The sequence below is a fragment of the Brachyhypopomus gauderio genome, chromosome 12 (genome assembly GCF_052324685.1).
Source record: "Brachyhypopomus gauderio isolate BG-103 chromosome 12, BGAUD_0.2, whole genome shotgun sequence".
Taxonomy (NCBI): Eukaryota; Metazoa; Chordata; class Actinopteri; order Gymnotiformes; family Hypopomidae; genus Brachyhypopomus; species Brachyhypopomus gauderio.
In genome coordinates this window covers 23,001,549-23,016,548 of record NC_135222.1, presented here as the reverse complement: position 1 = coordinate 23,016,548, position 15,000 = coordinate 23,001,549, and the positions used below count along the sequence as shown (strand labels likewise).

At 45.5% G+C, this 15,000-nt stretch overlaps 1 protein-coding gene across 7 annotated transcripts in view; it reads left to right on the top strand.

Moving 5' to 3' along the window:
* LOC143528250 (talin-2-like) overlaps window positions 1-15,000 on the top strand; it is a 51,738-nt gene that overhangs the window by 12,901 nt on the left and 23,837 nt on the right. For all 7 annotated transcript variants that reach the window (XM_077023888.1, XM_077023885.1, XM_077023886.1 and 4 more), the window contains 15 exons: window positions 1,162-1,317; window positions 1,827-1,928; window positions 4,204-4,280; window positions 5,437-5,617; window positions 6,134-6,247; window positions 8,487-8,595; window positions 9,303-9,511; window positions 9,816-9,914; window positions 10,095-10,262; window positions 10,912-11,206; window positions 11,393-11,559; window positions 11,790-11,918; window positions 12,723-12,836; window positions 12,928-13,041; window positions 13,205-13,339. In XM_077023888.1, coding sequence (XP_076880003.1) covers window positions 1,162-1,317; window positions 1,827-1,928; window positions 4,204-4,280; window positions 5,437-5,617; window positions 6,134-6,247; window positions 8,487-8,595; window positions 9,303-9,511; window positions 9,816-9,914; window positions 10,095-10,262; window positions 10,912-11,206; window positions 11,393-11,559; window positions 11,790-11,918; window positions 12,723-12,836; window positions 12,928-13,041; window positions 13,205-13,339 — 2,169 coding nt within the window. The remainder of the gene's footprint in view (window positions 1-1,161; window positions 1,318-1,826; window positions 1,929-4,203; window positions 4,281-5,436; window positions 5,618-6,133; window positions 6,248-8,486; window positions 8,596-9,302; window positions 9,512-9,815; window positions 9,915-10,094; window positions 10,263-10,911; window positions 11,207-11,392; window positions 11,560-11,789; window positions 11,919-12,722; window positions 12,837-12,927; window positions 13,042-13,204; window positions 13,340-15,000) is intronic.

Below are 15,000 nucleotides of genomic sequence, written 5' to 3'. Positions count from 1 at the left end.
GTGTGTGTGTGTGTGTGTGTGCGTGTGTGTGTGCGTGTGCGTGTACGTGTGTGTGCCTAAATGTGTTTCATTGTCTATTTTCCCCAACTTTCGCTTTGCATATTTTTTGTCTGCTCCTTGACAGTCTTCGTTCTTATGTACCGGTAAACTTTTATCACCTGAGAAGAACTCTGGAGAAGGGCACAGATTCTAATCCTGTCTTTCCTCATCTCTTCTCATCTCTTCTTGCATGCATATAGTCCAGGCACCAGGGCTATTTTGCTGTTGTACTGATGTGCACAATGTTTAATGTGACATTCTACTGAGACTCACAGACATACTACTGAGACTCACACTGACTAAAGTGAATGCTTTATCTCCTCCTTAGATGCCCTGTTAGGATGTTATCTTCTGCCAAACCTCTTTAATTCTGTCATCCAATACTAAACGCTCAGCAGATTGAGTGAGTCTCAGTACTATGTCAGTGTGAGTTTCAGTAGTATGTCGGTGAGTCTCAGTAGTATGTCAGTATGATTTCAGTATTATGTCACTCACCATGATTCTCAGTAGTATGTCTGAGTTTCAGTAGTATGTCAGTATGAGTCTCAGTAGTATGACTGTATCAATCTCAGTACTATGTCAGCATGAGGTTCAGTACCATGCCAGTGTGGGTCTCAGTAGTATGTCAGTGAGTCTCAGTAGTATGTCAGTGAGTCTCAGTAATATGTCAGTGAGTCTCAGTAGTGTCAGTGAGTCTCAGTAGTATGTCAGTGAGTCTCAGTAATGTCAGTTTGAGTCTCAGTAGTATGTCAGTGAGTCTCAGTAATATGTCAATATGGGTTTCAGTAGTATGTCAGTGAGTCTCAGTAATATGTCAGTTTGAATCTCAGTAGTATATCTGTGAGTCTCAGTAGTATGTCTGTGAGTCTCAGTAGTATGTCTGTGAGTCTCAGTAGTATGTCAGTATGAGTTTTTGCAGTCTCAGAATTTGTAACATCCCTATATGTATTAGCCAGCTGACTCTTTGGTCCAGTGGTCAGCACACACATTTATCACATGTAACATGTGGGTTCAAGACTAGGCTACTACCAGCCTCCTTACTGCCCTCCCCCTCTAACTGCCCTCCCCCGCCTTACTGCCCTCCCCTGGTTGTGTGTGGTACCGTTTGGTTTTGTGTTGCAGGAGAAGGTGAGGGGTAAGAATAAGCTTGTGCCTCGGTTGTTGGGGGTAACCAAGAAGTCGGTGATGCGTGTGGACGAGAAAGCAAAAGACGTTCTGCAGGAGTGGCCGCTGACCACGGTGAAGAGATGGGCCGCTTCACCACGGAGCTTCACGCTGGTACTGACCGCACACACACACACACACACACACAGAGGCACAGGCACACGCACGCACACACACACACACATACAGGCACAGGCACAGGCACGCACACAGGCACACAAGCAGGCTCACATGCACACACGCACGCACACGCAAGCGCACACACACACACACACACACACGACATGTGCACACACATGCACACTCACACGCAAGCACATGCACACACAGGCAAGAATGCATGCACACACATGCACACACACACGCACATGTATACACGAACACCCGCATAAACACGCACGCACACACATGCACACCTCAAGACAGCTCACTTTGCTTCACACTACCTATTAAATACCACCTTCAGTGTTTTTCTGTGAGTCCATGTCAATTTCTAAGAGGACATACTACTGTACTAATGTAATCTGGTTTCTGTGTGTGTGTGTGTGTGTGTGTGTGTGTGTGTGTGTGTGTGTGTGTGTGTGTGTGTGTGTGTGTGTGTGTGTGTGTGTGTGTGTGTGTAGGATTTTGGAGAGTATCAGGAAAGCTACTATTCTGTCCAAACCACAGAGGGGGATCAGATCTCTCAACTGATATCTGGCTACATAGACATCATCCTCAAAAAGGTGCAGATGGGTTTCAGCCACACCTTTAAGACAACAATACATATGTATAACTCAAGAATATGATCCATATAGTTCAAGAATATGATCCTAGATTAACCTTTATTTATAGTGGTCTCTAGTCCAAGACTTCTGAACATCTGAAATGATCCTGTTTTAGCAAACGTTTTAGCAAAGCAAAAACTTTGTGAATCCAGATTTGTCTGTAATGCAGTACTGGGTCTGTAATGTAGGGCTGGGTCTGTATGGGTCTGTAATCTCGAACTGTGTCTGTATGGGTCTGTAATGTAGGGCTGGGTCTGTATGGGTCTGTAATCTCGAACTGTGTCTGTATGGGTCTGTAATGTAGGGCTGGGTCAGTATGGGTCTGTAATCTCGAACTGTGTCTGTATGGGTCTGTAATGTAGGGCTGGGTCAGTATGGGTCTGTAATCTCGAACTGTGTCTGTATGGGTCTGTAATGTAGGGCTGGGTCAGTATGGGTCTGTAATCTCGAACTGTGTCTGTATGGTTCTGTAATGTAGGGCTGGGTCAGTATGGGTCTGTAATCTCGAACTGTGTCTGTATGGGTCTGTAATGTAGGGCTGGGTCAGTATGGGTCTGTAATCTCGAACTGTGTCTGTATGGGTCTGTAATGTAGGGCTGGGTCTGTATGGGTCTGTAATCTCGAACTGTGTCTGTATGGGTCTGTAATGTAGGGCTGGGTCAGTATGGGTCTGTAATCTCGAACTGTGTCTGTATGGGTCTGTAATGTAGGGCTGGGTCAGTATGGGTCTGTAATCTCGAACTGTGTCTGTATGGGTCTGTAATGTAGGGCTGGGTCAGTATGGGTCTGTAATCTCGAACTGTGTCTGTATGGTTCTGTAATGTAGGGCGGGGTCAGTATGGGTCTGTAATGTAGGGCTGGGTCAGTATGGGTCTGTAATGTAGGGCTGGGTCAGTATGGGTCTGTAATGTAGGGCTGGGTCAGTATGTGTCTGTAATGTAGGGCTGGGTCTGTATGGGTCTGTAATGTAGGGCTGGGTCAGTATGGGTCTGTAATGTAGGGCTGGGTCAGTATGGGTCTGTAATCTCGAACTGGGTCAGTATGGGTCTGTAATGTAGGGCTGGGTCTGTATGGGTCTGTAATCTCGAACTGTGTCTGTATGGGTCTGTAATGTAGGGCTGGGTCAGTATGGGTCTGTAATCTCGAACTGTGTCTGTATGGGTCTGTAATGTAGGGCTGGGTCAGTATGGGTCTGTAATCTCGAACTGTGTCTGTATGGGTCTGTAATGTAGGGCTGGGTCAGTATGGGTCTGTAATGTAGGGCTGGGTCAGTATGGGTCTGTAATCTCGAACTGGGTCAGTATGGGTCTGTAATGTAGGGCTGGGTCTGTATGGGTCTGTAATCTCGAACTGTGTCTGTATGGGTCTGTAATGTAGGGCTGGGTCTGTATGGGTCTGTAATCTCGAACTGTGTCAGTATGGGTCTGTAATGTAGGGCTGGGTCAGTATGGGTCTGTAATGTAGGGCTGGGTCAGTATGGGTCTGTAATCTCGAACTGGGTCAGTATGGGTCTGTAATGTAGGGCTGGGTCAGTATGGGTCTGTAATGTAGGGCTGGGTCTGTATGGGTCTGTAATGTAGGGCTGGGTCAGTATGGGTCTGTAATGTAGGGCTGGGTCTGTATGGGTCTGTAATGTAGGGCTGGGTCTGTATGGGTCTGTAATGTAGGGCTGGGTCAGTATGGGTCTGTAATCTCGAACTGTGTCTGTATGGGTCTGTAATGTAGGGCTGGGTCAGTATGGGTCTGTAATGTAGGGCTGGGTCTGTATGGGTCTGTAATGTAGGGCTGGGTCAGTATGGGTCTGTAATGTAGGGCTGGGTCAGTATGGGTCTGTAATGTAGGGCTGGGTCAGTATGGGTCTGTAATCTCGAACTGTGTCAGTATGGGTCTGTAATGTAGGGCTGGGTCAGTATGGGTCTGTAATGTAGGGCTGGGTCAGTATGGGTCTGTAATGTAGGGCTGGGTCAGTATGGGTCTGTAATGTAGGGCTGGGTCTGTATGGGTCTGTAATGTAGATCTGGGTCAGTATGGGTCTGTAATGTAGGGCTGGGTCAGTATGGGTCTGTAATGTAGGGCTGGGTCAGTATGGGTCTGTAATGTAGGGCTGGGTCTGTATGGGTCTGTAATGTAGATCTGGGTCAGTATGGGTCTGTAATGTAGGGCTGGGTCAGTATGGGTCTGTAATGTAGGGCTGAATTAATTATGTGTTTGTGCTGGTGCCACCTTCCTGCAGAAGCAAAGTCAAGACCGCTTTGGTTTGGAAAGTGAGGAAGAAGCTACCATGCTGGAGGAATCTGTCTGTCCAAAGAAGTATGCACTCGCGCGCACACACACACACACACACACACACACACACACACACACACACACACACACACACACACACGCGCGCGCACACAGCTGTATGATCCGTCTAGCTTGTAGTGGTAATGGCAGTATTTCATTTAACATTAATTTAGTCAATGTGAAAATAAAATCTCTTAGCACTGCAGGGGAACAGAATAACAGAGATGACGGCTATTTATCAAAATGACCAAAAATCAAACCCAACCAGTAAAGATCCTGAACATTTAAGCATGTAAAACTGCTGTACAAAACAAACAAAAAAACTATTTTGTGTTCTTTCTAGTGCTGTCAATTCCAGGAGCCGCGATTAAAGTCCTCACCAGGATTTTGCTCAGGCTTCCTGGATTGTGTTGATTCCACTAATTTTACCTGGATCGCTAATTAGAAAATCTAGCAAGCTTGAGCAAAATCCTGGTGAGGACTTTTAATCGCGGCACCTGGAATTGACAGCACTAGTTCTTTCACATGTTTGTGAAAGGGTAATGAGGTCCCCTGTCTAGTCAATCGCTGTTGAACAACACTGTGATCATGTTATGATTACCTCTTTAACCCAGAGGTCCAGAGTCCATGAACCAAATTCATGAAACATATTGCCACATGTAAATGAAGAAATGTATACTTCAGCTGCTCTGTCATGACTTAGAAGAAGAATCTTCAACTCCGTGCAACCATCTGGCTACAAATGTCAGTTAGCGTAAAACTTGGGAAGTCCTGGTCTGGTGGTTAGGGAACTGGTCTTATGACTGGAGGGTCATGGGTTTGATTCCCAGGCCTGAGACCGTTATTGAGGTGCCCTTGAGCAACCTAATTCCAAATGCTCCTCTGACCCTGGGCGAGGGCTGCCCACCACTCTGGGCACGTGTGCACCACAGCCCCCTTAATGACCCCCAAGTGGGAGTGTTTATCACTACACAGAAAGGTAAATGTGGAGGACAAATTTCTCTCCCTCCCTCTATCTCACTTTCTCTCTCCCTCCCTCTCTCTCTCTCTCTCCCTCCCTCTCTCTCACTCTCACACACTCTCTCCCTCCCTCTCTCTCTCTCTCTCTCTCTCTCTCTCTCTCTCTCTCTCTCTCTCTCTCTCTTTCTCTCTCTCCCTCCCTCTATCCCTCCGTCTGTAGGTCCACTGTTGTCCAGCAGCAGTCTGACCGGGTTGGACAGCCAGAGTACGGCTTAGTGGCCTTACCAGGTGTGCTGCGCTCCAGTTCTGTTGCCCCGGAGACTCCGAGCTTGGGCAGTATGCCGTCTCCACAGCAACAAATCACCACTGGACAGATGCATCTCATGCACATGCCTCCACTGGTAACACATGGCAAAGAAGACAAATAATACCAGACATGCAGATCGTAGGCCTGATTAATGCAGATTATAGGTCTGATTAATGCAGATTGTAGGCCTGATTAATGCCGATTATAGGTCTGATTAATGCAGATTGTAGGCCTGATTAATGCAGATTATAGGTCTGATTAATGCAAATCATAGGCCTGATTAATGCAGATTATAGATCTGATTAATGCAGATCGTAGGTCTGATTAATGCAGATCGTAGGTCTGATTAATGCAGATCAGATCGTAGGTCTGATTAATGCAGATCGTAGGTCTGATTAATGCAGATTATAGATCTGATTAATGCAGATCGTAGGTCTGATTAATGCAGATTATAGGTCTGATTAATGCAGATTATAGGTCTGATTAATGCAGACCGTAGGTCTGATTAATGCAGATCGTAGGTCTGATTAATGCAGATTATAGGTCTGATTTAATGCAGATCGTAGGCCTGATGGGAATAGGGAGTAAAGGGCAGCTGTGTTTGTGTCAGAGTGCAGCCCAGCAGGCTCTAGTGGGGACCATCACCACCAGCATGCAAGCAGTACAGCAGGCCCAGATCCACCTGGAGGAGACAGAGGACCTCCACTCTCTGGGAGACGACAGGGTACAAACACACACACACACACACACACACACACACACACACACACACACACACACACACACACACACACACACACACACACACACACACACACACACACACACACACACACACACCTACAGGAGATTACCTATTACATCTTATAGCTATTACACCTTATAACCATCACACTTTATAACTATTACACCTTGTAACTATTACACCTTGTAACTATTACATCTTATAGCTATTACACCTTGTAACTATTACACCTTGTAACTATTACATCTTATAGCTATTACACCTTGTAACTATTACACCTTGTAACTATTACACCTTGTAACTATTACATCTTATAGCTATTACACCTTGTAACTATTACATCTTGTAACTATTACACCTTGTAGCTATTACATCTTATAGCTATTACACCTTGTAACTATTACACCTTGTAACTATTACACCTTATAACTGTTACATCTTATAACTGTTACACCTTTAACCATTACACCTTATAACTATTACACCTTATAACCATTACAATTTATAACCATTACACTTTATAACTATTACACCTTGTAACTGTTACACCTTATAACTGTTACACCTTTAACTATTACACCGTATAACCATTACACCTTATAACCGTCACACCTTATAACTATTACACCTTGTAACTATTACATCTTATAGCTATTACACCTTGTAACTATTACACCTTGTAACTATTACATCTTATAGCTATTACACCTTGTAACTATTACACCTTGTAACTATTACACCATATAACTGTTACACCTTTAACCATTACACCTTATAACTATTACACCTTATAACCATTACACTTTATAACCATTACACTTTATAACTATTACACTTTGTAACTGTTACACCTTTCACTATTACACCGTATAACCATTACACCTTATAACCGTCACACCTTATAACTATTACACCTTGTAACTATTACATCTTATAGCTATTACACCTTGTAACTATTACACCTTGTAACTATTACATCTTATAGCTATTACACCTTGTAACTGTTACACCTTGTAACTATTACACCTTATAACTGTTACATCTTATAACTGTTACACCTTTAACCATTACACCTTATAACTATTACACCTTATAACCATTACACTTTATAACCATTACACTTTATAACTATTACACCTTGTAACTGTTACACCTTATAACTGTTACACCTTTAACTATTACACCGTATAACCATTACACCTTATAACCGTCACACCTTATAACTATTACACCTTGTAACTATTACATCTTATAGCTATTACACCTTGTAACTATTACACCTTGTAACTATTACATCTTATAGCTATTACACCTTGTAACTATTACACCTTGTAACTATTACACCTTATAACTGTTACACCTTTAACCATTACACCTTATAACTATTACACCTTATAACCATTACACTTTATAACCATTACACTTTATAACTATTACACCTTGTAACTGTTACACCTTTCACTATTACACCGTATAACCATTACACCTTATAACCGTCACACCTTATAACTATTACACCTTGTAACTATTACATCTTATAGCTATTACACCTTGTAACTATTACACCTTGTAACTATTACATCTTATAGCTATTACACCTTGTAACTATTACACCTTGTAACTATTACACCTTATAACTGTTACATCTTATAACTGTTACACCTTTAACCATTACACCTTATAACTATTACACCTTATAACCATTACACTTTATAACCATTACACTTTATAACTATTACACCTTGTAACTGTTACACCTTATAACTGTTACACCTTTAACTATTACACCGTATAACCATTACACCTTATAACCATCACACCTTATAACTATTACATATTATAACTATCACATTTTATAACATTTTTTATATTTTATAACATGAATATCGTGGATATAAAATCTACTGAGTTTCTGTAGATTGGAGTTGTGTTTAGGGTTGGGGTTTGGGTTGTGTTTAGGGTTAGGGTTGGGAATGTTTTTAGGGTTGGGGTTCTGTTTAGGTTTGGGGTTGGGGATGTTTTTTAGGGTTGGGGTTATGTTTAGGATTGGAGTTGTGTTTAGAATTGGAGTTGTGTATAGGGTTGGGGTTTGGGTTGAGTTTAGCGTTGGGGTTGGGGATGTTTTTTAGGGTTGGGGTTGTGTTTAGGGTTGGGGTTCATTCCTAGCTAGTGTGGCCTTTTTTATTTCATTATGCCTTCTCTTTGTTTTAATTGTCAGACCTCTAAAGTGTGGATCCAGAACAAGGTTGATGAATCAAAACATGAGATCCACTCTCACGTTGGTGCCATTACTGCTGGCACTGCCTCTGTGGTTAATCTGACAGCAGGTGAGATGTTCAGTATGTTATGCTAATACACACTGGAGAAATCATTTACCCAGGAAAGCTATTACCACTGAAAAAGTCATTAGGTTAAGATTATGCTAATTTGCTTGTGTAAATTGTATTATGCTAAAAAGCTTATTCTTGACTTATTAGCCTTGTTTGGAGGCAGTCATGGTCCTGTGGTAGGGAACTGATCTTGTGACCAGAGGGTTGTGGGTTCGATTCCCAGACCTGAGGCCATGACTGAGGTGCCCTTGAGCAAGACACCTAACCCCAACTGCTCCCCGGGCGCCGGGCTAGGGCTGCCCACCGCTCTGGGCATGTGTGCACCACAGCCCCCTAGTAATCACTAGTGTGTGTGTGTTATAACTGCACAGATGGGTAAATGCGGAGGACAAATTTCAATTGCGGTGAAAAATCACAATAATAAGGCACATTTCACATAAAAAATATATTTTTTTGTAATGTCTAGGATAAGATTTCATTCAAAATATTGTAACTTCTTTCCTACATCTTGCTCGTTATCATGATTTATGACATAGATAGTATAATTCCTAGGCTGGGGAAGGCTTAGTCTTGAGCTAAACTGTATTGTCAGTAGTTACCAAGCTGTCCTTGTTTGGCACTAATGATGGTCTCTGGTAAAGTGGCTCTGAAGGACTTCCATACAGGACCAAAGCGAGGTTGTGGTGCTTATCTGTGCTATGTAGGAGAACCATCAGACACTGATTATACAGCAGTGGGCTGTGCCATCACCACCATCTCCTCCAACCTGACGGAGATGTCCCGGGGGGTGAAGCTTCTTGCAGGCCTGATGGAGGATGAGGTCGGCAGTGGGCAGGACCTGCTGCGAGCCGCTAGGACGTTGACGGGAGCTGTGTCGGACCTGCTCAAAGCTGTGGAGCCTGCCTCAGGACAGGTGAAGTGTGTGTGTTTGTGTGTGTGTTCGTGTGTGTTCGTGTGTGTGTGGGTTCGTGCGTGGGTTTGTGTGCGTGTTTGTGTGCGTGTTTGTGTGCGTGTGTGTGTGTATGTGTGTGTGTGTGTGCGCGTACGTGTTCATGTGTGTGTGTTCATATGTGTGTGTTTGTGTGCGGGTTCGTGTGGGTGTGTTTTTGTGCGTGTGTGTGTGTGTGTGTGTGTGTGTGTGCGTGTTTGTGTGTGTGTGTGCGTGTTTGTGTGTGCACATGAATGTATTTTGTATTTGTTTGTTTGTTTGTTTACAGCCTCGGCAGACAGTGCTGACTGCAGCTGGTAATATTGGTCAGGCCAGTGGAGACCTGCTGAGACAGATTGGAGAGAATGACACGGATGAACGGTTCCAGGTACAAATTATTTTCTGCTTTACAGTGTGTGTGTCTGTATGTGTCTGTGTGTGTGTGTGTGTGTGTGTGTGTGTGTGTGTGTGTGTGTGTGTGTGTGTGTGTGTGTGTGTGTGTGTGTGAGACACACTCGTACTCATCACTGGCACCCTGGGGGTGTTGGTTCTGGGATGTTTTCTCCAGGAGGTTCTGATGGGTCTAGCTAAGGCAGTAGCAAACGCAGCAGCCTTGATGGTTCTGAAAGCCAAGAATGTGGCCCAGGTGTCCCAGGATTCCATCCTGCAGAACACCATCATCACCGCGGCGACCCAGTGCGCCCTCTCCACCTCCCAGTTGGTGGCCTGTGCTAAGGTAAAGTGTGAACTCTGCACCACTCATATACATTTCAGTAAAACAGACTAAAACAGATTGTAGCGGTGCAATAGGTGTGTGTGAGCCATTTATTGTGGGTGTATGTGCATTTATGATGTGTTTGGATGTGTGTAGGCAGTGTATGTGTATAAGGTGTGTATGGCTGTGTTGTGTGTATATTAGGTTTGTGTTTTGGGGGGTTATGTTTTGTGAGTGTGTGTGTGTGTGTGTGTATTAAGTTTGTATGTTGGGGTGTATATTTTGTGAGTGTGTTTGTGTGTTTGTGTGTTTGTGTGTGTGTGTGTGTGTGTGTGTGTGTGTGTGTGTGTGTGTTGGGGGTATCTTTTGTGAGTGTGTGTGTGTTTATATTATGTTTGTGCATTTGGGTGTGTTTTGTGAAAGTGTGTGTATTAAGTTTTGTGTTTGGAGGGATGTATGTTTTGAGTGTGTGTGTGTGCGCGTGTGTGCGTGTGCAGGTGCGTGCATGCGTGCGCACGTATGTGCATGTGTGCATATGTGTATGCGTGTGTGTGCGCACGCGCATGTGTGTGCGCGCGCGCATGTGTGTACGTGTGTGTACGTCTGCGCGTGCGTGTGTGTGTGTGTGTGTGTGTGTGGATAATCCTGTTCTTCTCGCCCCTGTACTCAGGTGGTGAGCCCCACCCTGAGTTTGCTGGAGTGTCAGGAGCAGCTGGTGGAGGCGGTGGGCTTGGTGGAGCGCTCTGTGGCCAGCTGTGTGCAGGCGTGTCTCTGTGCGTCCCCTGACCCTGCACTGCTGCAGGCGGTCAGCGTAGCTGCTAGCGTGGTCAGCCAGGCACTCGCCCAACTGCTGGCACATGTGCGCAGCTACAGCGGTCAGGCAGAGCCGGCTGGACGCTACGAGCAGGCCACAGACACCATCATGACCGTTACAGACAGCATCTTCACCTCAATGGGAGACGCTGGTAAGAGACGCTGACACCTGCCTCTCTGTTCTGTGATTGGTGGATTTATTTTGGTTCCCTCTTTAGTTTTTCATCACTTGTGTTTTTGAGGTTTTGTGCCCTTACAGTGTTGCTACTTTTGAAGTCAAACTATCTTCTATCACACACACACTCTATATACACTATACGTTTCTCACTCTTCGTCAGCTGAGATGGTGAGGCAGGCACGGGTTCTGGCGCAAGCGACCTCTGACCTAGTGAATGCATTGAGGTCAGATGCAGAGATGGAGGTTGACGTGGACAACTCGAAAAAACTGCTCGCTGCAGCCAAACTTCTAGCCGACGCCACAGCCTGCATGGTGGAAGCTGCAAAGGTCAAGAGACACACTCACACTGCACGGAAACTACTGCCATGAACACAGTGCCACTGAAACAATGATAGGTTGCTACACTGCCACACGAACACACTACCATGAAATAATTAATACTTTGCCTTGGCTATATGTAAATATCTGACTGATGAATGTTTTTGCATTTTCCTGGCTAATGTCAATAAATGGAGTGTGTGTGTGTGTGTGTGTGTGTGTGTGTGTGTGTGTTGTAGGGAGCTGCAGGATGTCCAGACAATGAGGACCACCAGCAGAAGCTTCGTGAGGCAGCAGAGAGTCTGCGTGTGGCCACCAGCACAGCAGCTCAGAACGCCACCAAGAAGAATCTGATCTCCAGACTGGAGGTAGCTGGACGTGAAGCTGAAAGTTTTTCACTGGTTCATAAATAAGACATAACAGACACCGAGGAGCATGTATTCCTCACAACACTACTGTCTGTCTCTCCTCATAACACCACTGTCTGTCTCTCCTCAAAACACCACTGTCTGTCTCTCCTCAAAACACCACTGTCTCTCTCTCTCTCCTCATAACACCACTGTCTGTCTCTCCTCAAAACACCACTGTCTCTCTCTCTCTCCTCACAACACCACTGTCTGTCTCTCCTCAAAACACCACTGTCTGTCTCTCCTCATAACACCACTGTCTGTCTCTCCTCACAACACTACTGTCTGTCTCTCCTCATAACACCACTGTCTGTCTCTCCTCAAAACACCACTGTCTCTCTCTCTCTCCTCACAACACTACTGTCTGTCTCTCCTCACAACACCAATGTCTGTCTCTCCTCATAACACCACTGTCTCTCTCTCTCCTCACAACACTACTGTCTCTCTCTCCTCACAACACCACTGTCTGTCTCTCCTCACAACACCACTGTCTCTCTCTCTCTCTCTCCTCACAACACTACTGTCTCTCTCTCGTCACAACACCACTGTCTGTCTCTCCTCACAACACCACTGTCTGTCTCTCCTCACAACACCACTGTCTCTCTCTCTCCTCACAACACTACTGTCTCTCTCTCCTCACAACACCACTGTCTCTCTCTCTCCTCACAACACCACTGTCTGTCTCTCCTCACAACACCACTGTCTCTCTCTCTCCTCACAACACCACTGTCTCTCTCTCCTCACAAACTGTCTCTCTCTCCTCAGAATGCTTCCAGACAGGCTGCCACTGCTGCCACACAGACTATTGCAGCAGCCCAGAATACAGAAGCATCCAACCAGAACACGGCTGCCCACCAGCGGCTGGTGCAGAGCTGCAAGGTGACCAGCACGTGTGAGCATGTGTGTATAAACCAGCTCGTGCATAAACATGTTGTTCATTGAGGTGTGTGTGTGTGTGTGTGTGTTTTAGGTAGTGGCTGAGCACATCCCTCAGCTGGTCCAGGCGGTACGGAGCAGTCGGACGCAGCCTGACGAGACGAATGTCCAGCTCACCCTCATCATGGCCTGTCAGAACTTCCTCCAGGTACGACCATGACAACGAACCTCTGAAGGGCTTAATGAGAACATCTGAAATGGAGACACAAGACACTGTTAAAAAGTAACATCAGATGCCAGTAGATTGAACGTAGTGTTGGTCCGTCTGCCTGATCAGTGCTGGTGGTTTATTTAATGGTTCTTCTGCTCAGCCCGGTAGTAAAATGGCGGCCTCAGCGAAGTCCTCTGTGCCCACGATAGCAGACGCAGCAGCAGCTGAGCAGCTAGAGCAGTGTGCAAAGAACCTAGTCAACGCCCTGACGGAGCTGCACACAGCCACTCAGCAGGTACATATGACCTCTACACACACACACACACACACACGCACACACCACATACACACACACACACACACACACACACTCACATACACACACACACCACATACACACACACACACACACGCCCTCTACATCTACACACACACACACACACACACACACACACACACACACACACACACGCACGCACACACACACACACGCCCTCTACATCTACACACACACACACACACACACACACACACACACACACACACACACACACACACGCCCTCTACATCTACACACACACACACACACACACACACACACACACACACGTCCTCTACATCTACACACACATACACAAGCCCTCTACACCTACACACACACACCCTCTACACCTACACACCTACACACACACACACATACACACACCCTCTACACCTACACACACACACACACACACACACACACACACACACATGCCCTCTACACTTAAACACACACACACACACACACATGCCCTCTACACCCAAACACACACACACACACACCCTCTACACCCAAACACACACACACACACACACACTCAAACACACACACACAAACACACACACACACACCCTCTACACCCAACACACACACACACACACACACACACACACACACACACACACACACACACACACACACACACACACCCTCTACACCAGGGGTGCCCACAAGTTTTCAGCTTGCGAGCTACTTATAAGATGACCAAGTCAGGTCATGTCATGCGATCTATCCACACTTCCTTCGCGATCTATGTAATGGGCACCCCTGCTCTACACCTACACACACACACGCACACACACACACACACACACCTTCTACACCTATACACACACATACATGCCCTCTACACACACAAACATACACACCCTCTACACCTACACACACACACACATTCTAAACTTACACACACACATACACGCCCTCTACACCTATACACACACACACACACATACCCACACCCATGCACACACCCTCTACACCCACACCCACACACACACACACACACACACACCCTCTGCACCTATAAACACACACCCTCTACACCTACACACACACACATACACACACCCTCTACACCCACACACACACATACACACACACCCTCTACACCTATACATACATACACACACTCGCCCTCTACACCTACACACACACACACACACACCTTCTACACCTATACACACACATACACACCCTCTACACCTACACACACAGGTGGAGTATCTGCTACCACTCTAACCCTAATACCCTAGTGCTGTTCATCACTGCTAACCCCAATAACAACCCTAACCCCAACAACACCCTAACCCCAACAACACCCTAACCCCAACACCCTAACCCTAATACCCTAACCCCAACACCCTCATCACCATCCTTACCATGTATCATCACACTGATCTACAACTGGACGTAACTGCACACAACTGGACATAACCTAGAACAGATGACTCTCACAGGAAGCTCCGAAATAATTCAAGGGTTTTTATAAATATATTAGTGAAGATTGTTGGGTAAAGCTCAGGGAATTATTTGATGATGATGATACCTAGGGAGTTACGATTAGGGTTAGAGTTAGGTATACATAGGGAGTTGGGGATATCTAGGGAGTTAGGTATACCTAGGGGATTGGG